The sequence below is a fragment of the Bos grunniens genome, chromosome 5, assembly GCF_055505025.1.
Source record: "Bos grunniens cultivar Pamir isolate PY7600 chromosome 5, Bosgru_T2T1.0, whole genome shotgun sequence".
Lineage (NCBI taxonomy): Eukaryota > Metazoa > Chordata > Mammalia > Artiodactyla > Bovidae > Bos > Bos grunniens.
In genome coordinates, this window is record NC_141169.1 from 99,896,748 (window position 1) to 99,924,236 (window position 27,489).

General features: G+C 42.0%; 1 protein-coding gene across 2 annotated transcripts; it reads left to right on the plus strand.

Annotated features, from left to right (window-relative positions):
- YBX3 (Y-box binding protein 3) lies at positions 1-25,583 on the plus strand. Of its 2 annotated transcripts, XM_086404115.1 has the most exons (10): positions 1-466; positions 4,289-4,352; positions 5,370-5,403; positions 8,302-8,391; positions 10,377-10,499; positions 13,450-13,653; positions 18,840-18,937; positions 22,032-22,203; positions 22,756-22,855; positions 25,022-25,583. In XM_086404115.1, exons 1-9 carry the CDS (start codon positions 187-189, stop codon positions 22,819-22,821), a joined length of 1,131 nt encoding a protein of 376 aa, XP_086260241.1. In that variant the 5' UTR covers positions 1-186; the 3' UTR covers positions 22,822-22,855; positions 25,022-25,583. The 2 variants fall into 2 exon arrangements, with proteins under 2 accessions (XP_086260241.1, XP_086260242.1); XM_086404116.1 differs by lacking the exon at positions 13,450-13,653.
- Positions 25,584-27,489: the final 1,906 nt, after the last annotated feature.

The following is a 27,489-nucleotide window of genomic DNA, read 5'->3' on the forward strand; positions in this document are numbered from 1 at the left end:
AGTAAGACCGAGCGCGGAGCCCCGGAGCGAGCGCGCAGCCCAAGAGCGCGAGCCGCCTCCCGCCGCGAGACACCCCCACCCAGCCCGGCCTCCGGGAGAGCGAGCCCCCGGCCGCCGCGCCCTCCAGCCGCGCCAACCGCCGACCAACCGCCACCGAGGTGCCCGAGGGACAGCGGAGGAGGCGGCATGAGCGAGGCGGGCGAGGCCACCAGCACCACCAGCACCGCCGCCGCCGCTCCCAGCAGCAGCGCCCCCATCACCACCGCCGCCGCCCTCCCGCAGGCTCCGGCGGAGGCGGCCCCCCAGGACCCTGCGCCCAAGAGCCCGGCGGGCGGCGGCGCTCCCCCGGCCCCTGCCCCGGCCGCCCTGGTCTCGGGCAACCCCGGTGGGGACGCGGCCCCGGGCACCGCGGCCCCCGCCTCTTCGGCCGCCGTGGGCAGCGAGGACGCGGAGAAGAAAGTTCTCGGTGAGTCAGGCGGGGAGGATGGGGGTGCCGCTCCGGGCTGGGGCCGGGGCCGCCGAGCACGTGTGGGCAACTCCAGCCGCCTGTCTGGGCGGGATGGAGCGAGGTCCCCGGGGACGTGGGGTTCTCCCCCACCCCGGGACGGGCGGCCGCCCATCCCGCAGGAGCTGCCGGACCAGGGCGCGGCGCTCCCGGCCGCCAGAGCGCCCCTGGGTTCGCAAGTTGGGGGTCTTAACTGGGGGTACCCTAGGAGGGCGCTGTCGCTCAGTCCCGTGGCGACGCATCCCCGGGTGCGGAGGGGAAAGAAGCGGCAGTCGGGAGAGAGGATCCAGGGTGGGATGGAAGTGGATGTAGGGATGGGACAGGCACCCACGTGGCACGGGAACTTTGGAGTCCTCGCTTAGGATCTGGGCGAGGAGAGCATTTCCTTGGAGGGAAGAGGAAGGCGCTCGGAGGAGACAGGGCAGGGGTGGGGGAGTTGATGGTGGTGGAAAGGCTTCTTGCTGGGAAGGCTCAGGTGTCCGTCCCAGACGCCCTTCTCATGGGGGCGCGGGAACGCGGCCAGGCTTCTGTCGGCCACATGCTGGCGGAGGGGTGTTGCAATCCCTCTCCGGGGAAACTTGGGTCTTGGTCCCGCGTCCTCCTCCCTCGCTCTGCCCGCTGCTGCAAGAACTACTTGGTGTTTACCAATCACTCTTGTCTTCCCGGATTGTGGGAAAGCGCTTGGTGCAGCAGCTGAAAAAACTTGGTCGGAAGTGAGGGGATGACGTTAGTTCGCAGCCTCGTTATCTTGGGGACTTGTAACTTAGGAAGGGGAATCGGAAGAGGAGATGTTCAGGTCCCGGGGGCAGAACGTTACAAAGGATGTTTGTAGTCATTGTTGGTTTTGTCACGGATCTCAGTGTCCTCTCATTCAGTAACGTTAACGCCCTGTGTGAGGCCTAGGCAGTGGGTGGGGAATAAGGTCTCTAAAGGGTGTGTGCTGTATATCTCATTCTCTCTCTCTCTCTTTTTTTTTTTAAACCAGGGAAAGTTAAGAGATGGTGTAAGATGCTTCTGAGAAATTTTCAGTATTTTGCATGGGGCATGTTTGGTTTCTGTGAGCCTTGCCTGCCCAAGTTTCTAGGAAGAAAATTTTATAGGCAGAAAGTTGGAGGAATCATGTGAAGAAAGTTTAATAGGATCCCATTTTTCCTGCCTTGAGAGGCCTGTGTTCATTTTTTTTTTTTTTTTTTTAAGATTTTACTCAGTTACTGTCAAACGAGCTGCTAAATGTAACATGTGCAGGTTAAGAAACAAAATAGCCTTCATTTCTCTAGGCTAAAAGTTGCTCCAGTCTAGTCCGGGTTGTACTGTGATATTGTTTTCAACAAGTGTTTCTTGGAACACTTCCCATGCCAAATGTCGAGAGACAACCTTGGTTTATCTGAAGCAGTGTTAGGATATGTTCTTAATTTATCTTCTTATAAAGGAAATTTCTCAGTTTTTCACTGGATCCCTGTATCTTTCTTGAATCTAAACTGAATTTTAAACTGCAGTAGATATCTTTAAAGATGAAGGAACTAGATAAATTACTCAGCCACCAACTGCTCTGACAGTCCCAGCACATCCCTGGTGGTGAGGTTGTAGGTCTTGGGTCTTTTCACTGTCACTCCCAAATCGCAACAACAAGGACAGCCTTCTGCCTGACATTTCAACGCTCTCTGTCCAGTATGTTCTGCCATCTCCTGTCCTTAGCCAAATGGACACATGGTGCCTACAATGTGCCAGGTGCAGTGCTGACTGAAATGGAATTCTGGTTTGGGATTCTCACATTCTGGTTCTTAGAAATGGTTCTAAACTTCAGCGTATAGCCAGCCACAGGCCAGGGGAAGTAGTTGACATGACTGAAGGAAAACTTCACTCTTAATGAACCTCATGGAAGCTTGTTGGTCTTCCTCCTTTCCCCATCCAGCTCTGTGTATGTGAAGTGAGTTTATGGGCTTAAACCAAGAAGAATGGATGACTGTGTTTGGCCTTGTGAGGTCACTGGAAACATTGGTGAAATTAGGAAATTTTTAAAAACTAAAGTGGGAATAAAAATAACCTTCCACCTGGATTGAAGTTATCCTTGAAAATCACTTTCATCTTTCTCTTTATTAGTGTTGCTTTTCTAATCACAATTATGCCTTTGACAGTGCCTGTAGACATTAACTATATGAAAATGAACCAAAAAGAGTTCCTACCTTTATATTTTCCTAATGTTTTTCTAGTTCATTAATTTTGGGTCAAATGAGACAAAAAGCATATAATTTGAAATAATGTGAGATTTAAAAGCATATGATTGATCAAAACCAGTCTTCTGTGTACATTTAGATCTAAAATATTTTTTTTCCTCTTTGCCCTGTTGCTCTAATTAAAATGCCCTAAAACTGAAGGTATTAATAATTTAGTCTCTTTATTGGAGAAAGATCTCTTTATTGGAGAAAGATCTTAGTTGGCATAAGAACTGGAGATTGCTCAGTAAATGGTGGGCCAAATGACTTTGAAGGCAGAAAGAGTTTTTTGTTTGTGTTTTCTTTTTACAAAGAGAGCTAAATAAACTACTTCCCCAAGCATATACATTTAGCAAAACTCAGAACTAACCCTGCCCACAGCAAAGTAAGCCCTAATTACTGTTTTCTTCTTGAATTTAAAAGCTGGATCTTTATTATTTTTCCTTGGAAATTAAAAATGTTGTATCTCATGGTTAGTTGTTACTTTTATTCTCTCCTAAGCTTTTTTCTTTTTTAAAGATACTCTATTGCCACATTTCTTGTCTCACTGAGTTTTGATAATTGCTTTATGCTTTTCCTGAATTTAGACCTGGGCATTTCATAGAAGTACTGGATTTGGTATTCACAGTTGATTCAGAGGAGTCATCTAAAATCATAAATGGCTAACATAAACATAAATCTGTGAAGTACAAGTTCCATGACCATACTACTGGTTTAGATTTCTTCTCCTGAGTTCTGTTAAGATCTTACATTGCACAGAAATGCTCCTGTCACAAGGGCAAGTAGAGTCAGCAATCACATTGGGAGGGTTATAAGAAAATGCTGATAAGAGCTTGGTTTATAGGAGAAACCAAAATCAGTTTGGTTTGATTCCCACCAAATGAAGAGAGCAGGATAAACAATGAAACAGAATCCCAAATTCATCGCAGGTTTGAAAAGGCCTGTTGCATCATGTCTCGGGGTGGTAAGAACAGAACTGGCCTGAGCCCGCCTCACTTCTATTATTACTCTGGACTCCTCTGATGGGCCCCCATCTGGCATCAAGACAAGTTTCTTCAGGTCCCTGTAGATCAGCTATTAACAAGGAGCTACTCTTTCACTATGTGGAGTTTGCCGACTGTTTCAAAGTGTGAAAGCGATGTGTCAGGTCTCAGGGCTCACCTTGCTCATGTGTCTATAGTCACTTTCATCAAGAGCTGCATTCAGCACTTAGAACACTTTTCTGCTGTAAAACTTTGAAGAGCATGTTTTCATTTTTCTCCCCTTAAACAGTGTTTCTCAATTTTAATCACTGCAGAATCAAATAGACTTACGACAATACCTTATCTCAGGGTTTCACTGAAACATTTCCCAAGGAAGAAAGGTTTAGTCTTCTGAAGAGTAGTTCCCTGTGACAACCTGTGACAACTTCACTTCCTCCATTTTCTTCTCTAGATAAACTCTAAAGTTAAGCTTTTAATGGTTTCCTCAGGTATATTTAGGCTTTAAATAATGCTATCAAGACCTTAGTGGTATGAGCTTTATCTCTTTGTAGGTCAGATACTAATTTATCTGCTTAATCCTATTTTAGCCACCAAAGTCCTTGGCACTGTCAAATGGTTCAACGTCAGAAATGGATATGGATTTATAAATCGGTATGTGTGTGTATCTCTGCATGTTTTATTTAAATATGTCCTCATGCTATGGCACCTGCTGTTGGTGTCTTTTCCCATACTTTATTAATGGCTCATGTAAGTTTTCAGATTTCCGAGTCATGTAAATACTCTCATTTCTAAACTGCTGATCATTAAACATTAATTGCAATGCATTTCTAAAACATGGATAAATAACTTATTTTTTATAATCTAGTCATTAAAAGAAAAAGCCGTGGCAGTGGGGACAATAGAGAAAGGGGAAGGGCCTTAAGATAATTGAGTGGGTATCCACAATTTCACAGATGGAGCAGTGGAATCCTAGACTGGTTAAGCAACTTTCCTCAGGTCACACAACTAGTGAGTAATTGAGCTGGATCTGTAACCCAGGTCTGGTCCAAGTTCTGTGTAGAAACCACAGTGTTTTCTTTAAACCATGGTAACTTCTAACCATATAGGAATGAGAACACAGCTGCAAGTGGTGAGGGTGTTCTGATGTTTTTATATGATACCATCATTTTCTCTAGCCCTCCTAGCTAGGACCCCGCCTTCTTAAGAAAAAATTCCTCTAATTTCTTCCTTGTATGTTTTGGTGGGCAGTGGGGGTGGGGTGGGGGTTTAGGGTAGGGTGGTGGTGGAGGGGGGGTTGTTTTAGGTTTCAGTGTAAGGGGAGCCTAGTTCACAGCTGTGCCCTGTCCTTTTAACTGTCTTGCTTTGCTTTTGCTGGGAGGGAAACCTCGGGCTCTGGTTACACACCATGTGATTTAGAGAGAGATGAGAGGAAACGGGTGTTTTGGTAGGTTGACTCTGTGTGCATGAAGCCAGGCACCATTGTCATGTGGAGGAGTAAGGTGGGTCCCTTTTGGGTTTAGAAGTTTTTAAGGAGGACTGACTTGAGGCATCTGAGTTTCGAGGCCAGACAGACATCTATGTTGTGTTTTCAAGTCCTAGGCTCTAAACTGTTTTAAGTTTTCCCACTTACCTAGTTCTTCTAACTGTGAGCTTTTTGTCTTCCAACAGAAATGACACCAAAGAAGATGTATTTGTACATCAGGTAAGAGGGACAATAACTGTGATGTTTGCTCTCTGAGGAGAGGGGAGTCTGTAATATGCTATTATTATCCCTTTCCCAAAGTGAAGCCCTGCACGTTGCTGTTCTGCTCGAAACTCCTTCTGGGGTTTTATTTTGGCAAGAGGGCCCAGTTCCACATTTTAAGATTAGCACTTAAGCTCTTCTCATCCATCACATTAACTGTTTTCAGACAGTTTTATTTTTTGAGCTTAATGAAGTAATAATCAGACCACGTGCTAATTTTTAGAGCCTTCAAGTCTTCAGCTAAAGCACTTCTATTTCCATCTTAGCAGCCTGTGCTCCTGACTGTGTTTCCTCCTTGTGTTTGGCTGGGCCCCACCTTACCTTTGCCTGGATGGGTACTGGTTAAAACCCCCTCCATCAGAGCAACTTGAACTTGGGTAAATAGCACAGCGAAGCAGATGGCTGGAGTGTGTGTATCCAAGACATGGGGGCTTTCCGGGAGGCTCAGGGGTAAAGAATCCACCTGCCAGTGCAAGAGACTCGGGTTCAATCCCTGGGTGGGGACAATCTGTTGGAGAAGGAAATGGCAACCCACTTCAATATTCTTGCCTGGGAAATCCCATGAGCAGAGGAACCTGGTGGGCTACGGTCCGTGGGGTACAGAAGAGTTGAACACGACTTAGTGACTGAGCACAAGCAAGATCCAAGACATACGGAGACTCCAACTCCCAGGCTAGTCCCCTCCTCTGTCCTGCTTAGCACATGTCTAGATCAAATAGGCCTGTAGTCCCCTGTAGTCAAGGAGATGTAGAAAAAGTGTAAAATACGGAAAACATGGACTTCTCTGTATAGGAAGCTCAGTCTTTTTCTACATTATTGACCTAGGATATTATTCTGTATCCTGGACGTTCTTGGCAAAAGAGATTAAAAGCATTATGTGCACTTAGTTTTTTCTTTTTGTATGGTTAGTTTTCAGTGAATTGTCTCACATACATTATTGACCTAGGATATTATTCTGTATCCTGGACGTTCTTGGCAAAAGAGATTAAAAGCATTACGTGCACTTAGTTTTCTTTTCGTATGGTTGGTTTTCAGTGAATTGTCTCATATATGTGTGGTTCTTAGTGCATCACAACAGAGAAGTACAGAGACAGGTACCAATACCAGCACGTTCACCTCCAGGGCTCTGTCAAGCATCTGGTTTTCTGTGTTTTCCTGCTGTTTAGGATCCTCTGCACCATGGGGTAGAGTTTGGTGACTGGAGAGAGTGCTATCTCAGAAGGAGCAATCCTGTTGTGGTTTCTATCAGTTATATTCCAGTTGTGCCTGGGTAACTGGAGTGGATTACTTTGTTCAGACACAGTGACTTTTAAAGTCAGAACAGACTAGAAGGGAGTGCTGCTTATAACACCTAGCGGGTAATAGAGATTTTCGGGGTAAGAACTCTGCCTTCTGGTGACTGATGGCGTAAAGGGACCTCACAAGTTTCTGTGCCAGCGGCCAGCCTCACTGGCCTGTGAGTGTGTGACCTGATTCCAGCCCCCTGTGAGGCTGGGCGGTGAGTCACCTCGGTGTGCTGAGGCTTGCCCAGTTTAACAGGAAAAAGGGAACGAGCCGGTAGGGAGGGGCTGTTTTTGGACTGGCTGAATGTTCAGGCGGCCTGCGTGTATATCCTGTCCTGAACTGCCTTTTTCCTCTGTGGGTGAGGTCTCTGCGCTACTGGCTCATTCTTTTTTTTTTTCCCTCCCTCCTACTCAGAGTAAGGGAAGGGCTAGATTACACATGCCTAATCGCTTTATAAAATAAGGCTGACCTAGTTCCACAGAAACCCAGAGCCCCTTTAACTGTTTAGAGATACCAGCCGACAAAATGGAATTCATTGCAGGAATTATTTTCTTCCCTCCATTGACTGAAAAAGAGAAGCCTGTTCATAAGCAGGTATTTAGGTGCCCATGTTCACTGCAGGATAATGTCATTAACCTTTCAATGTTATTTATCAGGGAGCGTGTAGGGATGAGCTGACATGTGAATGATGTGATGAGAAAAATTTGAATAAATATCACACAGTTATAGTACAGGGGTATACACTTCCCCCACCCACCTGCCTCCTTCCCCCAGGCTGTATTTTTATAAACTCAGATAAATCCCTTATCAGCCTCCAGTTGGTTTCCTCATCTGTAAAGTGAAGAGAAGGTTGTCAGCAATGTTTTGTTCTTGAGGTATTTTCATATTGTCAGAAGTATTTATCCCCCCTTGGATTTTTAAAATTTCTTTTGAGGTTAGAGGTTTCTCTTGTCCACTGAAATCTCTATCCCCATATTTCTGTGTTTATGTGCATGTGTAAGATTTTATGGAGGCGTCCCCCATCCCGCAGCCACCACAATGATGGAAAAAGAGTCTGACCCAAGACACTTCATAGTGTGAGGACACGCATCTATCCAGTATCACGATTAGTTCATCAGTATAACTGCACTTTCTATTTAACCCACCTACCAAGATGAATTTTGAAGGATAACATGAAATCAAGAAAGTATGTGGAACATAGTTGTATAGTGTTTTTTTTGTTTCATTGTTCTTGTTTTGGAGATGCAGGGTAGTTGGGAGAATAGAATAGAATAGTGGTAAAGAACCCGCCTGCCCATGCAGGAGACACAGGTTCCATCCCTGGGTCAGGAAGGTGCCTAGAGGAGGAAACCACTACCCACTCCAGTATTCTTTCCTGGGGAACACCATGGACAGAGGAGCGTTGTGCGCTGCAGTTCATGAGATTGCAAAGAGTCGGACACGATTTAGTGACTAAACAACAACGTTAGATCAACGATTTCTTCAGTAGAGCCAGTAAACTTGAAAGGGATGAACTCTGTGGCCAACTTTGACCTATACTTCATTCGGAATTTTTTTTTTTAATCTTGACAGACTGCCATCAAGAAAAATAACCCACGGAAATACCTGCGCAGTGTAGGAGATGGAGAAACCGTAGAGTTTGATGTGGTTGAAGGAGAGAAGGTGAGAGGAGATTGTGGTTGGGTATCCAGGGTGCTGGCAATATTTTCTTGCTTAGTAAATGGTCTCTCTGTCCTTTATGAGTTAACAGTACTTTGGATTTTTACTATGACAGAAAGAAGCAATTCTTTAAGTAAAAGTGTTTCTGATTATTGACTATCATATGCATTGTTTGATGCAGTATAAAAGGGTATTTTAATTTCCATTTTAATAAATGATGAACACTATTTAATCATGGAAGGAAAAGCTAATTTCTGAAGATTTAAAATGACAAATCTTATTTTGGTACCAAATGTATTTTTAAGTGAAATTTAAAATTAAAACAGGGCTTTCCTGGTGGCTTGGTGCTAAAGAATCCACCTGCCAGTGCAGGAGACATGGGTTTAATCTCTGATCTGGGAAGATCACATATGCCGCAGAGAAACTGAACCTGTGCACCACAGCTATTGAGCCTGTGCTCTAGAGCCCTGGAGCCGAAACTACTGAAGCTGCACACCCTCCTAGAGCCCATGCCCTGCAGCAAGAGAAGCCACAGCAGTAAGAAGCCCGTGTACAACTAGAGCTTAGCCGCTGCTTGCTGCAACTAGAGAAAGCTCATGCACAGTGATGAAGATCCAAGGCAGCCAAAAATAAATACATAAATAAAATTTTAAGAATTAAGGTAGTTTTATAGTATTAAAAATTGATAAAAGCTGTTTTGGGGTGAAAGATACTTTTGTTTTAAGAATAAAATCAAATATAATCATTATGTTTTCTCTTTGGCTTGGGTTTTGAAAAGCCAGAGGCATCTTGACAGACTATATAACCGCTATCTTCACATGAAGACTAACCCAGGAAGCTAAAAGGATCATTTTGATGTGCATCGACAGGTTTTTAATGCTGTGATAATGTTTAATTCTAATATTAGTAATGTCTTTTATGCTTTATTTATTAATTGTAAGCTGACTAGTTGACTCCCAGATGATTGCTCGTCTGATATACACACCATTCATTCTATAGTTCTTATTCTTAGCAACTCTCAAACTTTCCTGTTTTAAAAGAGAAACACTTTATTTCATCTCATATAAAAATTTAAGTGATCTTTACCAATGTGATCCCAGAGTATCTTGCAGATCTTTCAGAGTTCCAAGTTACCTACCAGCAAATGCAGACATGTAACAATCCCTAATGTCCCATCCAACTATTAAAATTTTGTCTAGCCAGGTTAATTTTACCTCTGTGTATTTTCAGCATGTGAGGTTATACAAATGGACATAGAGTGGGGTTTCACTCTTTTGAATCTCCTTTGCCCGAACTTTTTCTATTTCTGAAGCATTACTTTATTCACTTGTCCACAGAGAATCTGCAGGCTATGTCTGTTTCGACAATAAGATTTAAAAAGGGACTACTTTTGTGGACACTGTATGTGAAAGCAGGAGCTGAGTCAACAGCCCTTCATTCCAGCCACTGCCATGCTGGGAGGAATTTCTCTCTCACTAGCTCAGTGATGGACAGACCACATGAGCCCACGAGTGGATTCTCTTGGTACCTCACAGAATAACAGGTTTCAGTATTTTCTAGGAAGAGAACGTTATCTCAGTTATTTCCAGTGAAGAATATTCGTCCTGGTCTAGCATTCCTTTGCTCCAGTTGCTTTATATTTACCAGTTTTATGTTACCTAAAGATAAATATATATACCTATTGCTCTTGAATCAAGAGAGCAGAGGTTGTGGTAGCATGTGAGCTGTATATACATCTATTTTTTTTTAACTTTTTATTTTATATTGCAGCCTAGTTGATAAACAGTGTTGTGTCAGTGTCAGGTGTCATGCTGTATACATTTAAATCAGGACAACAAGCATCTTGCTCACCTTATTAAAACGAGGTCACCCGTAGGAACTTCTAGTACCTCCTGCCAGCCTTAAACCCTCTGGCTGTCTAAGGCGGTGCTTTTGATCTTTGGCTTCTTTCTGACTCGAAGGCCGTCTTTGGTTTCTTCCTTTCTCAGGGTGCAGAAGCAGCCAACGTGACCGGCCCGGATGGCGTTCCAGTGGAAGGGAGCCGATATGCTGCTGACCGGCGCCGCTACAGACGCGGCTATTACGGCCGGCGCCGTGGACCGCCCCGCAACGTACGTTGTCTCTTTCATCATCAGTGACCCAAGAAATGTGCACATCTAAAACTAAGTGTGTATATTTGGAGCACATAAAAGCTGTATCTTCTCCTGGAAACACAGTGATTTTTTTTGTATGGGAAATCTTTTGTGTTCAGAATTCATCCCCACTGGGCTTATGGGACATTTTTGCCATTCAGCAGTTGTATCAGTTTGTTTGTATTTGGCTGCAAGTAAGAGCCATTTAATTATCTTGTAACAAGAAGGCTTAACTTGGGCCATGCCAAGGTTGTCAAAAAGGTTTTCTCTTCTTTTGGCTCCTTTATGGGCCAGAACTGAACCATGTGACATCCACTTGGTGGGGTAGGGGGAAGGGGCCTGGGATTTCTGTGATTGGCTTACATCTGGTGTTTATCCCTTGGCACTGACCCTGTTTCTTTCTAAGAAAGTCAGCCTTTCCTTGGCAAGGAAGAGTGAGGAACAGCTCTGGAGTAAGTGATGGACAATGCTGGCCATAGAAATATTAAGTGATTTGCCTCAATTATGTAGCTGCTTTATTTAAGATAGCATTTCCCATTATTTCAAAGTTAAGCAATAATTAAGTCTGGATTTTTAGTCCCGTAGATTGGTACCAGTCTAAGTGAAAGAGTTTACAACCAAGTCTGGCTGGAGCTTTCTTAGGAGGCTCAGTTTAAAGTATTCTCGAGGCATCCAACTTGTCATGAGGAACCTCTTAGATATGAGTCATTTTTGATGTTTCTAGAATTAGTACCAGGGATTGATACCCTGGAATAAAACTCAAGATGCTTTGTGAACACAGGATTGTGGCTATGTGCATCATCCAGGGAAAACTTTTGAAAATAATCTCACCAGAATGAAGTATTTGCAGATTGAGAATGGTTTATATCTCTACACTTTGATAGAATAGTATTTTTCTGCTTACCTAAATGTTTCCTCTCTTCATTGTGTCGTCTTAAACATGCAGCCCAAATTGCTTTTTATCAGATTCCATATTGGATCTTGTTTTTCTTCCTGTATTTCTCTTACCCATGTTTTGCTTATCCTGTTTGATTTTTAATAATAAACTGTGTCTGAGACAGTCGGAACAGGCTACCAGAGCGTTTACTACATGGTGTTAACTCTTTCATGTTCACCAGATTCTTGGAACACTGGTGGTAATTGTTTTGATTTCTAGCTTAACTCAGAAGTACAAGTGGTAAAAAGCCTTGAGTGAAAAATTTTCCTTCAAAGACGTTTCTCCTCAGCTCGAAATTCTGAAGTCATGTATGTGATGTTTAGAAGCAAAATTATCCAAATTCTGAAAATAAACATAAATGAAGGTTTTCTGTTGTGATGTCTTTTAGGTCCTGACAGCTTCCTGAGTGTGTTTGGCAATGGTGGTGCCATTGTTCTTATTTTGTAAAACTAATCTTAATGAAAGATTTGAAAACTCAGATACAGAGAAACCTAAAGAGAAAAGTTACAGTTTATTCAGTCACACTATTTGGAGGAACATTTTCTATGCTAATATGCCTTTAAATCATTGGAGATTGTATCTGATACAGATTTTATAAAGTATAGAGTTACTTGGATTTTCTGAAATTATACTAGTTGAGGCTATACTTGAAGCTTTTCCTCTGAGAATTTCGTTGCTCATGTGGGCTTGGTTTTCTGGAGAGTTCTAAATCTTAAATACTCTCACCCCCAACATCAGTCATTTAATTTTCTTCATTCTAAATTTGTTCATTTTTTAAAAACTATAGTTGCTTTACTTAAGACTACCTTTGGCATTGCAATCCCCCTTTAAGATTTGAAATAAAAAATTCTTTAAGGGATGTTTAGCTGTTTGCTTATATTTTTTTGATATAAAATGTTAGTATGTGAAATGGTAGTTTAAATACAGGAAAAAGATAAAATGATTCAATAGTTCCTTGTGTTAACAAAGTTTATTATATTCAGAAACTGTATTTATTACTTGCTACTATGTATTAAAGTGCAATTAAAACTTTATTGCTAAACAAATAAAGAGAGATATGCCATAAGTCAGTGGTTCTCAAACCTTCTGGTTTTTGGACCCATTTATATGCTTCATTATGGGATCCCAGAGTTTTTATGTATGTTTATATCTATTAATATTTATTGTATTAGAAAGTAAAGCAGAATTTAAAAGGTTTAATTTATTTTAAAATAAGCTATTACTTGTAAATACAAATAACTTTTTTTTTAAATGAAAGCTATTTTTTAATTGAGTGAAAAGAGTGGTGTCGCTTTAGGTTTTTACCAATCACTGATGTCGGTTTAATAAAAGACAGCTGGATTCTTACAGCTCCTTCTGCCCTGGGGCTGTGAGGGACCATGTGTCACTGTAGCTTCTGTGACACATCCAACCCCTCTCCTGCCCCCAACTCAGGAGAGAATGAGATGGAAAAAGACAGCATCCTGCCAGCCTTATGAGACTAGTTTGATCTTGATGACCCCCTAGGAAGGATTTCAGAGACCCCCTTCCACACTTTCAGAACCCAACCAGTCAAGGAAGCAAACCACTTAGGACCAACCACAAAGTATACAAAATATATTTTTCTTTACTTTTCCCCAGTGGATGGCCAGTGTTGGGGAGACACATTTGGTGGAGCCAAATATTCTAAACTGTGTAAATGTTTTTTGGGTGGTTAGTCAACTGATACTGACCAGTTCTAACTAGATGCGAACTAAATTCTTTAGCGATTAATTGCACTTGCTTTTCTGCTTGGTATTTTATCTGCATGGATCTGCTTTAATCTTAATGTAGCTTATCTCAGGTCATCACCTGATGATCTGGGGTATATGCATTTTTGTCGATATACTAGAAGGGATCGTTCCTTTGGGGGAGAATTTTTTTTTTCTTTCGTTGATACTCAGTCTAAATGGTATTCTTTGCTTCTCTCCCTGCCGACACCTCCTCTGAACCTCTGTTTCTTTGCTTCGCTAGTACGCTGGGGAGGAGGAGGAGGAAGGGAGCGGCAGCAGTGAAGGACTGGAGGCCCCCGCCGCTGCCGGGCAGTTCTCTGCGGCCCGGAGTCAGCCGCGCCGCCCCCAGTTCCGCCCCCAGTACCGGCGGCGCTTCCCGCCTTACCACGTGGGACAGACCTTTGACCGCCGCTCCCGGGTCTTCCCCCATCCCAGCAGAATGCAGGTAAACCGGCACCTGGGACTTCTCTTGGCAGTCCTCACCCCTCCGTCCTTCCTCTGCCTCCTCTTCCTCCTCCTCTTCCGATACCAGCGGCCGGAAATCAAACCTTGCTTTTGGCTTCCCGATGCTGACGCTACTTAATCCAAGCAGACTAGTCTGCTTTCCGACTCCGGTCCTTGTAGTCTCATTTCTAAAAGCACGACCACATGAGCCTTGAGCCTTGCCTACACCCAGGGACCCTGGTGGACAAGGTACAGTCTCAAGTTTATAGAAAAAATGAGAGACATAAAGTAGGGACAGGTGAGGATGTCTGAGAGCTGAACTCTGAAGTCAGTCAGGCCTGGGCTTGAGTCTTATCTCTCCTACTTACTGTGAGCTTGTGAGATTAACTTGTCCATCCGTTAAATGGGGATAGTTGCCTCCACCTTGGGGCTGTGATGATAAAATCCAAGATAAAGACTGTAGTGTGTGACAGCTCAGGATGGAGGGTGTCTATAAAGTTCTTAATTTAGATGAGATAATGTTGATGATTAAGAAAACCTCATATGAAAGTGGAGATGACTATCTCTTTTTTTCTTTTTTTACTGCAAAATACTGATACAACTATTGTGAACTTGACCTGTAGTTAATAAGCCTTTCACCAACTTTGCAGTTCCCAGGAAACTTGGAAATCTTGGGAGAGGACCTCATTTTTGGTACCACTAGCTTACACCCTCTTCCTCTTAGTGTCCTTGGTTTTTGTTTGTCCACTGAGTGTTTTGACTGAACATTGTGTTCAGTCTGTTCTTTGCTGCCCTTTTCCTATCCTATCATGCATGACTGTGTTCTTCCTACATTGCTTCTTGTTTTTTTTTTTTTTTCCCCTTCTACTCTTTAACAGCTGTCCCTGACAAATGTGCTAAAAATAGCAAGTAGCCTTACGTATATGGAGAGATTGGGTACATGAGGCATAGTAGGTTTCTTTAGGGCAGCACCCTGGGCCTCTAGGAAATGAGGACAGGAAGAGTCCGGGAGACTACGACACATTTATTTTTAGGGAGTCAGTAGTGCCTTCCTAAAATAATCCTTATGTTTAGCATATATATATGTAGCATATTATTTTGAGAATATGAAGAGTATCTTCAATATTGGTTGAAAGAAAAGTATATTTCACCTTAGGAATAGGAGGTTCAGAGCAAAGGGATTCTCGTGTGCCTCGCAGAAAAGCAGGCTGAAAACTAATTTTGAAAATGTGTGCATATTCCGGTAACTGCATTTTAGTTGTCTTGGAAGGACTGATGCTGAAGCTGAAACTCCAATATTTTGGCCACCTGATGCGAAGAGCTGACTCATTGGAAAAGACTCTGATGCTAGGAGGGATTGGGGGCAGGAGGAGAAGGGGACGACAGAGGATGAGATGGCTGGATGGCATCACTGACTCGATAGACATGAGTTTGGGTGAACTCTCGGAGTTGGTGATGGACAGGGAGGCCTGGCGTGCTGCAGTTCATGGGGTTACAGAGAGTCCGACACAACTGAGCGACTGAACTGAACTGAACTGTGTACTGAGGATGTCATATAGCGTGATATAGCCATGTCCAAATGACTTCCCTTTTTCAAAGATAGTAATTCTCGATATTTGGCAAATAAGTCACGGTGGTTACTGAGCTGATATCAACTGTGTGTCATCTCTGAGAAGAGAATTATATGACAGAGGAAAAGGAGCAGCATTGTTTGGCCTCCACCAAGAGACAGATGTTTGAAATTAGTTCTTAGTTTTCCCTACAGCTTTATGGAATTGGCAGTGGTGTCCATATTTTTGTTGTTGTTGTTGCAAGTGAAGGGATTTGAGTAGTTTAAGAAATCAGCAGCTTTTACCTAAGGTTACATGGGTGGTAGACCTTGGTTTAAACTCGGTCTGTGCAATCTCCTCCTGTTCTGTCATTCTAGTAAACGTTCATCCTTTATACACGCTCCTTTCTGTTTCTGCGTGTGTGTGTTTGAATCGAAGTTCCTGAAGAAGCAGCAGCTTTGCTTGTTCAGAGAAGTAAGGGAGGCTCATGTGGTTGGGATGTTATGGGTGAATAGAGGGGTAAGAGGTTAGATTAAGGTAGCATCGGGGCAGATTAGGCATGCCTACTATAGACCATAATAAGAATTGTTGACCTATCCTCAATGTGATGAAAAACTAGTTGAGGGGTCTAAACAGGGGAGGAAACGTATTTGAGAAATCACCAGACAGTTTAAGGAGGCTGGACCACAGGAGGCAGCAGCAGAGTTAGGGAGACCAGCTCCCTCATTTGCCCTGTGGAGGGGCAGTCAGGGCAGGAGTTAAGAGTGCTGTCAGTGGAGGTGTGAGGGGTGGTCACGTTTAGGAAGTGACAGCGTCTGGTGATGGAGTGAGCGTGTGGTGTTAGGAGTAAAGGATACCTTGCGAAGGAAGACCAGGTTTGGGCAGAGAGACAGAAGGCATTTGGAGATCTTCTGGACACATTAAATATCACCTCCAAGGGGAGAGAAGTCAACTTGGCAGAAAAATAAAAGAGGCAAGAGGTAGAGAGTGGCTTGAGTTAAGAAGGTGTCATTTTAGATGAGGTGGGAGACAGAGTCTTTGGGGATGTTTCAAAAGTGACCTAAAAGAGGTAAGGGAACAAGGCATTCACACACCAGGAAAGGCACGAAGGGTGGAGGGAATGGCAAGTACAATACAAAGGCCGAAGGGAGCCTGGAGGGTAGACGAGACTGTAGGTGCGCCTGTGGAGACATCAAAACATAGGTGAAGGCCTGGGCCAGGGAGAGAGGGACTGATAAAACGAGTATAGGTAGAAAACTGAGCCAAGGACTGAGTTTCGGATTAAGCGGTTAAGGATTAGGGAGATAGGGAGTCTGGTAGAGGACAATGGGAAGGAGCAGATGGGGAGAGAATGTCCTGGAAGGAAGTGCTGTGTTAAGTGCTATTGAGGAAGGGAGAAAGGGAGACTGAGGCTAGTTTAGGTTTGGTAACTTGGAGGTTAGTGGTATGTGAGGACAAAAGTCTCTGAATTCAAGAAAGAGCAAAGAGGAGGTATTATAGTCCCCTTTGAGGAGGTGTCTGTGCTGGCAGAGGGGATCTTCCACCTCTGTATGTATGTTGTAGAGGAGCTCAGAGAAATGGGGCCATGGCTGGTGGAAGATGTAGGGTCAGGGCAAGGTTTTTGTTTGATTTGATTATGTTTTTACATTGAATTCTCTCCTGGCCTCCCTTCCTTCACCAACAACCTAAATTCATTTGGTGGGCAGATCAACTATGCCATACATATACACACATCACACACATGTAACTTACGGTGTATGTAAGTGTGGTATGTATTTGTGTTTGTGTATTATTTCTGCCTACTGAAATGGCCTGAAATCAGTGACACCTTAATAGGCACTGAGCATGTCTGGCCCCCAGTTTTTCATTTGTGAATACCATTCTCCAATAAAAAATAGAAGCCCTTTTGGAGAACCAGCCAATTTCAGAGCCAGGCCAGAGAAAGTACAATATGAGCCTAGAACATCTTGTTGTGCCAGAAAACAAGGAAGTGCTCAAAGAATGCTGGAGTCACATCCAGAGGACACAAGCCAGCTGGACAGGGCTCCCATTGGCCAGTAATGATAGTTACAGATTACAGCTCATTGAATAAAGTAGAAAACCAGGAGTTTTCTATATAAGACATTAACAAATATAAAAGTTTACAGATGTAAACCAATATATTGAATTTGATGAAGAATGAAACATTTACTGGCTTTTGAAAGTACTTTTTTCACAAAATCCTCATACATTGCACAGGGGAAAAGCGTAAACTTCCCCCAGGGTTCTTCTCAGAGTGAACACTGTCAGTAACAGTAGGAATTAAGTAGGAATTGACACCATATGCCGGCCAACAGGATGCAGTGAGAAAAATCCAGAGCACTGTTGTGGCTTCCCTTCCAAGGATGTGTAAGTTCAATCATGTGGAGACCCTAAACAACCCCAAATGAGGAGTATTTTGCAAAATAACTGACTTGTATAATTTGAAAGTGTCAAGATCATGAAAGCCAAGTAAAGATTGGAGAACTGTTCCAGTTAAAGAGACAACTAAATTCAGGGCATGGTTCTAAGTGAGTCTTTTTATTGTAAATGACATTATTGGGACAACTGACAAAATCTAATGGAGTCTGAGGTTTCAGGTCTATACTTTCAACCGCCCTGTTGTTTTGTGATAATTTAAAGAACACAGTTGGAAAAGATGGATGTTATTTCAGCATGTTTATATGCCTGGATGGGGCTGATGGAGGAGAGGAGGACTGAGAGTTCAAGTGCCCTCCTAGGGCCAGAGAGAGAGAGAGGGTTTGCTTTGTCTGTGGGCATGGACCACTTAATCAGTTGAGTGAGAGAAGAAAAAGCAAATGTAGGTGTAGGGTGGTAGATTTGATGGTGAAAGAATATAGAGATTCTTCTTTGATTGGTTCTCTTTTCTTAGTGAAATATGGAGAAGGAAGGGATATTACCTTTGAGTAGGAAAAAGCAGATTGAGATGTGTCTGTATTATGAAGAAATTCAGAGATTTTGGGTGGGTTGGTTTGTTTGTTAGTTTTTTGTTCTTTCTTTCCCTGGAAGTTCTATAATAAATTAAATCCCCCAGCTTCAAATAAATTTCTCAAGGAAGTATTTTTTATTATTTATTGTTATACTTCAATAAATATGCCAACAGATAAAAGGAAAAAATTGTAAAAAGAAGGAATCAGAGGTAAAGGTGTGGTTAAGAGGCGTGGGGTGACGTTTGAATGTAGAAACCATTACTGTATCAAAGGGGTACCCCGTTTGTAGAATGAGTGGGTCTGAGTTTGAAATTCTCAGACCCACTGAAGATTCTCATTGCTTTATTGTAGTATAGCATTCCATTTCCTTTTGCAATAAAGGTTTTCTTTCAGGAGACAAATGGGACATTTTAACATGTTTAATGTTGTAAAATAAACTTAGTTGCACTGGGATCAGGAAAAGACTGTCTAGTGGGACTGAGTCTGTCTTTCTTTCCTATCATTCACACACATTTAATCAGTACATGGTTCACTGATAGGAGAATCCCCAGCTTTGAAATGAAGCCTTTTATTTTTTCCTGTAAAAATTTTTTTCAATGCAACTGTGTGCTGTGTCTCTCATATCCTGCATTCTGACACTCACTTCAGCTCTCCTTGCCTCCCTCCAGGCCGGTGAGATTGGTGAGATGAAGGATGGGGTCCCAGAAGGAGCGCAACTTCAGGGACCAGTCCATCGGAATCCGACTTACCGCGCAAGGTACCGGAGGTAGGTGACGTTGCCTGCTGACTAATGACCGACTGAAGAACTTGCCAGTGATGGTAGGGTGGTTGGGGTTGTTGCAGCTCTGTTTGTTTTGGATTTATTATGTAATGAGAAGATGTGACTGCTTTGACCATATGTCCAAGGTTTGGTGGGGCTCTGCGATATATGTATTTTTAGATGGCTATGTGACATTTCCCCTGTTGCCTAACAACTGAAATTTCTAGTTATCCCTTTACCAAAGCATTCTTTGTTTCAGATAACTTTCACATGATGTAAATTCATACTTAATTTTTATTTCATTATATTTAATGAGATGAGAGCAACAGAAATTAACTGATATGTTATTCGGTGGTAGCTGTACAAATGGAGGAAGAATTGGCTGCCAGCACATATTTGTGATACAGTATGTCCCCTACACGCCAATGAGTTCTGTTCCAAGAGCATGCTTGTAAGTCCTGCATGCTTCATTCATAAGTCTAAAAAGTTAGCCTAGGTACCCACCTAATACAATCGGCTAGACAGTACTATACTATAACAGGTTTATAATAATTTTCATGCAAATAACGTGTACATAAAAAACAATTTATTTATAGGGTAGCAGTGGAGAAACAGACATAGAGAATAGACTTATGGACATGGGAAGAGAGGAGAAGAGGGTGAGATGTATGAAAAGAGTGACCTGGAAACTTACATTACCATATGTAAAATAGATAGCCAACGGGAATTAGCTGTATGGCTCAGGAAACTCAAACAGGGGTTCTTTATCAACCTAGAAGGGTGGGATGGGGAGGGAGACGGGAGGGAGGTTCAAAAGGGAGGGGATATATGTATACCTATGGGTGATTCATGTTGAGGTTTGACAGAAAACAACAAAATTCTGTAAAGCAATTATCCTTCAACAAAAAAATTAATTAAAAAACAAACAAAAAACATTTTTAATCTTATAGTACAGTACCTTGAAAGTACAGTAGTCCAGTCAGTACAACAGCTGGCATACAGGGGCTGGCAAGAAGTGACCAGTGACCAGGCAAGAAGAGTTACTGACTGGAGGAGGGAGAGGAGGTGGGAGATGGTGGAACTTAAGGACCATCAGCAGTAGGAGATGGGGGGCAAGCACATTCGCATCTTTGAAAGTTTGCAGCTCATAGGGGACTTGCCATACTGAATGTTCTGATAATGAAGCAGTCTAATGCAGGGGTTGAATCAGCTAACCACAGATCCAGTTGTCTGTGTTTAAATTCCCACCCTACGACTAGCAGCTCATCTGTAGCTGTATCTCCTTCTCATAAGTTTCAGGACTCCTCTTAGACGGAGTCACCAGATTTATAAAATGGACAATAAGGAATATTCCACAGTTGTCAGTAAGGTTAAATGTACTCTAAGGCATTTAAGATAATCAGAATGTTGCCTGACATATAGTAAGCCCTCGATAAATTATTACTACTACCAAGGATTTTAAGAGTAGTGAAAGGAGTGTTGTTTTATTTCTGCTTTATCCCTTGTGAAAACCGAATTGGCTAGACTCCCCAAGATTCATTATAAGCTTTTTATATTGTAAGCTTCCTATTCCTTTGCCCTGTCATTGAAGAGCTTCATTCACGAATGACGTCCATACCCCCTTGAAGTTTGGCAAAATGGGATTATTGACAGGAGAGTAAGGATATTACTTGAGCTCTCCTGATTGGCAGCATTCTACATTCTTTTTTCTCACAAGATTCCTTGTAATTTTAGATGCTGTCATTCTAATGATTGACTACTAATGACTTTGGAAATAAAAGCTTCGTAAAAATGTCTTAAGGAAAACAGGGAAAAGATCCTGCGGATCCCAATTTTGTCAATCTCTAGCTGTGTGTGACCTTGGGAAGGTTATATTCTTCCTTTTTGACCTATAAAAGCAGCAATCCTATGTGGTTCAACCAAATACTCACCTTTAAGCCTCTTGGTTTTCTCACTCTAAATGTTAAACTCACAGAATTAGCCTTGAAATTAAACGAGATAATTAACATGAAAGCATAGAGCACAAGCCTTGGCACACAGCGACTAATGTTAGTTTCCTTGCTGTGTCGAATCCCCTTAGTCTCCCCGTCTTCAAGGCAGGCTGTCCACAGCGGGCGGATACCAGGCACTTCTCTTAATTTTTGCACCCACAGTGCCTGGTAGGACCAGAGCCTATGTTCTGTAGGTGTTTGTTCACTGCAAATAGTGTTCAGATAAAGGAGGAAAATGATAGAATTTTTTTAATCTCATCATCCTTTTGTTCCATTTGCCACATTCAGTTCAGTTCAGTTCACTTGCTCAGTCGTGTTGGACTCTTTGTGACCCCATGAATCGCAGCACGCCAGGCCTCCCTGTCCATCAACAACTCCCGGAGTTTACTCAAACTCATGTCCATCGAGTCGGTGATGCCATCTAACCATCTCATCCCCTTCTCCTCCTGCCTCCAGTCCTTCCCAACATCAGGATCTTTTCCAATGAGTCAACTCTTCGCATGAGGTGGCCAAAAGTATTGGAGTTTCAGCTTTAGCATCAGTCCTTCCAACAAACACCCAGGACTGATCTCCTTTAGGATGGGCTGGTTGGATCTCCTTACAGTCCAAGGGACTCTCAAGAGTCTTCTCCAACACCATAGTTCAAAAGCATCAATTCTTTGGTGCTCAGCTTTCTTCACAGTCCAACTGTCACATCCATACATGACCATTGGAAAAACCATAGCCTTGACTAGACGGACCTTTGTTGGCAAAGTAATCTCTCTGCTTTTTAATATGCTGTCTAGGTTGGTCACAACTTTCCTTCCAAGGAGTAAGCGTCTTTTAATTTCATAGCTACAGTCACCATCTGCAGTGATTTTGGAGCCCCCCAAAAAATAAAGTCTAACACTGTTTCCACTGTTTCCCCATCTATTTCCCATGAAGTGATGGGACCAGATGCCATGATCTTAGTTTTCTGAATGTTAAGCTTTAGCCCAACTTTTTCACTCTAGCCTTGCATAATTCTAGGAGTAAGTCTTGATCCCTTGACTTTTTAAACCTTTAAAGACAAAACCTACTGTTCTTGAAGGCCCTTTCCAATTGCACATGTTCTCTTTTCTCTGCTCCAGGGGCCCTCCTCGCCCACGACCTGCCCCAGCTGTCGGAGAGGCTGAAGATAAGGAGAATCAACAAGCGGCCAATGGTCCAAACCAGCCACCTGCTCGCCGTGGATACCAGCGCCCCTATAACTATCGGCGTCGCCCCCGTCCCCCTAACGCTCCTTCACAGGATGGCAAAGAGGTGAGGCCAGCTAGTCAGAGGAGATGCTGCCAGACCACCCTGGAGCGTGTCAGCCTTTAGTATTCCTTTCTAAGAGTGGTTTCATAGTCTGAAAACTGAGGCCAAAAATATGTATCATATATGCATCTGTATATATAATAACATTTTCATGAAGGTATGTATATATACAGGGTGAGAGAGAGAATGCCTTGCCCATATCGCAAACCAAATATTTGCATTCAACCAATTAACACTCTAGTCAGAATGGTTAGAGCTCTCCAAACAAAGGACAGCATTTATAGAGAGGAACCTGCCTTTCAGCATGTGTTGAAAGTGACTGTATATTTTTTATGACTCTCAGCTGTGAAGAATGATGGTGTTTAGTTGCCGTTTGGAGGCCATTCTTCGGTGGTTCTAATTTTTGACTCCAACTTTAAGAGTGTTTAAGATTTTGCACAGTGGTTTACCTCCGCAGGCAGGAAGATCCCTACTTGTGAGACCTTTCAGTCTTGGACTCTCCACTGCTGCGGAAATTGGTTCATTTCTGGTTTGTGGTTTTATCGTGTGTTTCAGACCAAGGCAGGTGAAGCACCATCTGAGAACCCTGCTCCAGCTCCCGAGCAGAGCAGTGCAGAGTAACAGCCAACTCCCCAGGCACCTTCACCATCCGCAGGTAGGCGGCCCACGCGGAACTGATGTTCTCTTTAAACAGCGCTGATTTCTCAGCAGTAGCACAGAGCAGTCTAAACTAATCCTGCAGTTCATCTGGGCCAGCTTCTTATCTCCATCAGGATTCTGAGAAAGAGCTGTTTCGGTGGTGAAATATCTCTGAAGCTGATCTTATTTTGCTTGATTTTGGAGACATAAACGTGCAGACAGAGTTAATGAGTGTCAAAGTCATTTTTCTAGATAGACAGTTGTCAACTATTTACACCGGCGAAAGATTTTTTGAAAGTTTTACTTTTGTGACACCTAGTGGCCAGTTTGATAATTTTAAAGTGCCTCCGTGCTTGCTTTGTGGCTTCAGACTCTTTGGACTAGCCTGCCAGGCTCCTCTGTCTCTGCAGTTTCCCAGGCAAGAAACTGGAGTGGGTTGCCATTTTGTTCTCCAGGGGATCTTCCCAACCCCTGGATCAAACCTGCATCTCCTGCTTGACAGGTGGATTCTTTACCACTGAGCCACCAGGGAAGCCCAATGCGCCTGACAAGGCTTCCTTTTAATAACAGAGGACTGTGATCTGTGGAACAAACAGGAGTTATTTTTTCCTTCCCATTTCCCTTTGATAGCCAGCGTTATTTATGTGTTGTGCTTGAGAGCCCTTGGGTTTACATGTCCAGTGCAGGATCTACTCGTCATTCGCTTGAATGCTCTTGAGCAGTTTATTTATCCTCTGCTACAGTTCTGTTTGCTGCGGGTAAAATAGGGATATTGACTGGTCTGGGTATTACAAAGACAGACGTAGTGATATCACACGTATGAACTACCGAAGCAAGGTGTGGTGAAGAATAACCTCTCCATAAAGTTAGCTTGTTTTTCTTCATTATTGCTTCCTGCTTTTTTTTCTGTATTCTTGCTAAAAATCTTGGAAATTGTATAGGTAGAAATATACTGGAAAGACTGATTCAGCAAGTCTTAAAAGATTATATAAGCCATAGTTGGTTTCATTCTGGGCTTTTCATCTAATAAGTCCTGAGAATTTGATTTTTTAGTATTTCTTGGTTGTTGCCCTTTTCATGAAATAAATAAGGAAGTAGCTTTTAGTTAAAAGGGTTTTAAGCTTATAGTAGTAGTGTTGTTTTTTCAAAAAATTAATATTTCATAAAATTTTAAGATCATTTTAAGTTTCTACATTTTAAATGCCATCTGCTTTTATATGCAGAGGTTTGGATTTAAATTAGCCTTTCACAAGGTAGACAAGTGCTATGCTGAAGATATTCTGTTTTATCTCTGGGTAGCAGGGCAATTTATCACAGAAATAAATTCCGTATTCAGAGTTGCTTGAAATAACTCACAGGATTATATATTAATCATTTGGCCATAACCTTTTAGTAACATTATTTCTAGGTATTGTTCCTAAGGAAATAATCCAAAATATAGGAGGAAAATTTCTATTATAATCTAGTATTGGAGAAGTGGTTAAATATTGAGATATATCCATATTAGGAGATACTGTATAACCACTAAAATGATTATGAAGAATTATCAATGTTATAGTATCATTTATTTGAAAAGGCTTCATAATGATAACTTTTTTTTATAATTCTACAGAATTTTTACCATTATGTACTGAGTGTTCTTGTTTATAAAAATGTTTTATTAGAAAGTTTCCATTAAATTCATGTTTCAGCTTACAGATCTCTAAAAGGTATACATGTAAGATTTTGTTTTGAGCTTTTGAAAATTATTTTTTTTTAATTTAAAAAAATTTTAGCATAAACAGAACTAAAGAAATTTACATTATATGAAAATGTCTTAAATGAAACTGCATTGTTATGAGGAATTTCATTGACATTACCCAACCCAAGACTGTTGTATACTGAATTCCATTCAGACTTGTAGCAAAATTCTAACCTATTGGATTGTAATTATTATAGTTTCATAATGTTACAGTTTTACTTGCATTAAAATCTAAACTTATGATTAAAAATTTACTAATAAAAAGGATGCAGTCCTTCTAAAACATTTCAAGTTCTGGGTTATTTTAAGGTTTCTATAAGTTAATTCTAAAATCTTAAAACTATTTGAACTACATAAAAAACAGGTAAGTTTTGCCTTTTTATTCTTTAACCCTTGGTCATCTTGTCACTCTTTAATAAATCTGGTGTGAACGTTTTCCAGGTGACTTAATGACCATTCAAAAAATAAAGCAAAAAGCAGACCATGACCTTATGAACACCAAAGAAACGTCCAAGCAATAAAGTGGAAGATTAATAACCAAGATGTGGACATTAGAATGTTTACTACACTTCCTTACAAAACAGACAACTGCACGAGGAAAACGTCAGCCGTTTTTTCCAGCAGCTGAGATCCTGGGAATGCCTGCACATTAACGAGAGAGCGACCTCCCCAGTTTCAGCAACCACTAGGTTTATATTTTTTTCCTGGTTTTTACTGTTTTGGTAATATGAATTGAAAGAAGAATTATTAATACCACATGGGGAGACCCCTCCCAACCAAAGAAATCTGAAATATATAGTAAATGCTTTTTTTTTCCTTTTCTGTTCATTTTGGATGCTGGTGCTAAACTTCCAAGTGTCATGATTTAAAAAAGAAATTTTATTCCCTTCTTATTTATTTCTAGGATAAGGGGAGGGTAACATTTTGCTTTCTTATGTAACTCTCTTCGAAAATGTGCAGTACCAAGTTCCGCAAAAATAAAATTTTTACCCTTGAAAGGAAAGATGTATAACTGGAGTATGTTTTTCTATCTGAGCACATGTTTTTGTCTTTTTTCCTTACTTCATTCACTGAATAGTAAGCTCAAAGCCAAGTGTACAGGTGGATTTGTGCTATTTAATAAATGTAGGGGCCTGAGATGAGAGCAGAGGAAATGGGATTCTTTGGGGAATGAACAGGCTCACGTGTGAGCTCAGCTCTAGGCATGTTTGGTGCTCTCGGCTCCTGAGTCATCCTTGTGAGGTGGTTGATGACATTTCAGTTAACAACTTCCTTTAAATTATTGAAGAGGTTAGTAGTCCTAACATCTTTGAATTTCTAACTGTGACGGCTTTCCACACCAACTGCTGTGGCCTAGTTGTCTACCTGTGTCTTTTGAAAAAGAGGAAGGGGGCCTCTTTGCAGCCACACGACAAATTTCTTCCCCCAGGGAGTAGATGGCGCCCCCAAGTGGAGAAACACTGCAGCACTGCAGTCTGTGTCAACTCTATGTAGTCACGTCTCAGATCCGCTGTACCTATCAAATGATTTATTCCTTAAATCAGGTACCTCCTGAGTCCAGGTTTGAGTCATGCACTGTTCTACAGGCACACACCCACAAAAGACCCACTGAGTTTGTGTGTTAGTGAAGTCTTCTGTTATTGGGTACTGAAGGTTCCTAAAAACTGCAGTTATAAATACTTTATCATTTTAACACCCTTACCTCCAAACACCGTCCGTCAGGGTTATCGCTTTCTAGAGAAAAAAAAAAAAAGTAACAAGAAATGCAAAGAATTGGAGGAAAAAGTCTAAACTTCAGTAGTGTGTATAACTACAACCCTAAAAGACACTGGTTGGAGGTACAGAAGAGAAGAAAAACTGGATGTGATATAAGGATGGGCCTACATTGTTTTACAGCACAAAATCAGGGAGTTGAATTTCTTTGCCAAGAGTTAACGTAGTGCCTGGGTGGAAGCACAGCTAGAGATACTAAATCAGAGGCTGTCATACCGCAATTAACAAATTAGCTATGATTGTTATTAACTTGAAGCTCCAGCGTTTTGCCGGTTTGAAACAGCACCTACTGGGAAAGTAGCCTACCCAACTCAAAATATTTGAGTACCCACTCTGTGCCGAGTGATGCCAGGTTTCTTCACGAATGAACTGCATCCACATCATTGAGGTTCCCGGGCTTATTGCACAGATGCAGTTTTCAAAAGTACTTTTGCCCTTAGGGGAGTGAAGAGATGTATTTATAAAGACTTATACTTAGAGATTTTGAAGTAATTACGTTCTCTGAATCTTAGAATTTCACACATTAAATCCCAGAGTAGTACTCGGTTGTGGTTGAAGAGGAAAACATCTCTTAACTTTGTGTGTTAGTCGCTCAGTCTTGTCTGACTCTGTGACCCCATGGACTGTAGCCCACCAGGTTCTTCTGTCTACAGAATTCTCCAGGCAAGAATACTGGAGTGGGCTGCCATTTCCTTCTCCAGGGGATCTTCCCGACCCAGGGATCGAACCCACGTCTCCTGCATTGTAGGCAGATGCTTTACCATCTGAGCTACCAATCTTAGAATTAACACACTAAATCCCAGAGTAGTACTTGGTTGTGGTTGAAAAGAGGAAAATATCTCTTAACTCTACAGGAATGAGTTTATATATATAAAATCATTTTATACAAGCGTCATATATATATATATATATATATAAAATACGTAATATATATGTATATATAGGCATCAATGTGTTACTTAATAGGAAAAGTCTAGAAAGGAAGCAGGTGCTGATAGAAGTCTCTGAAAACCAGGTGATCTTGCCAGAGGAAGTGGTAAAGACTTTATCACCTTTGTGATTTCCTCAGGGTGAAAGCATTTCATTTTAGCTGATAAGGTAGATCCAGAATCATCCTGATTTTCGGGATGGGGGAT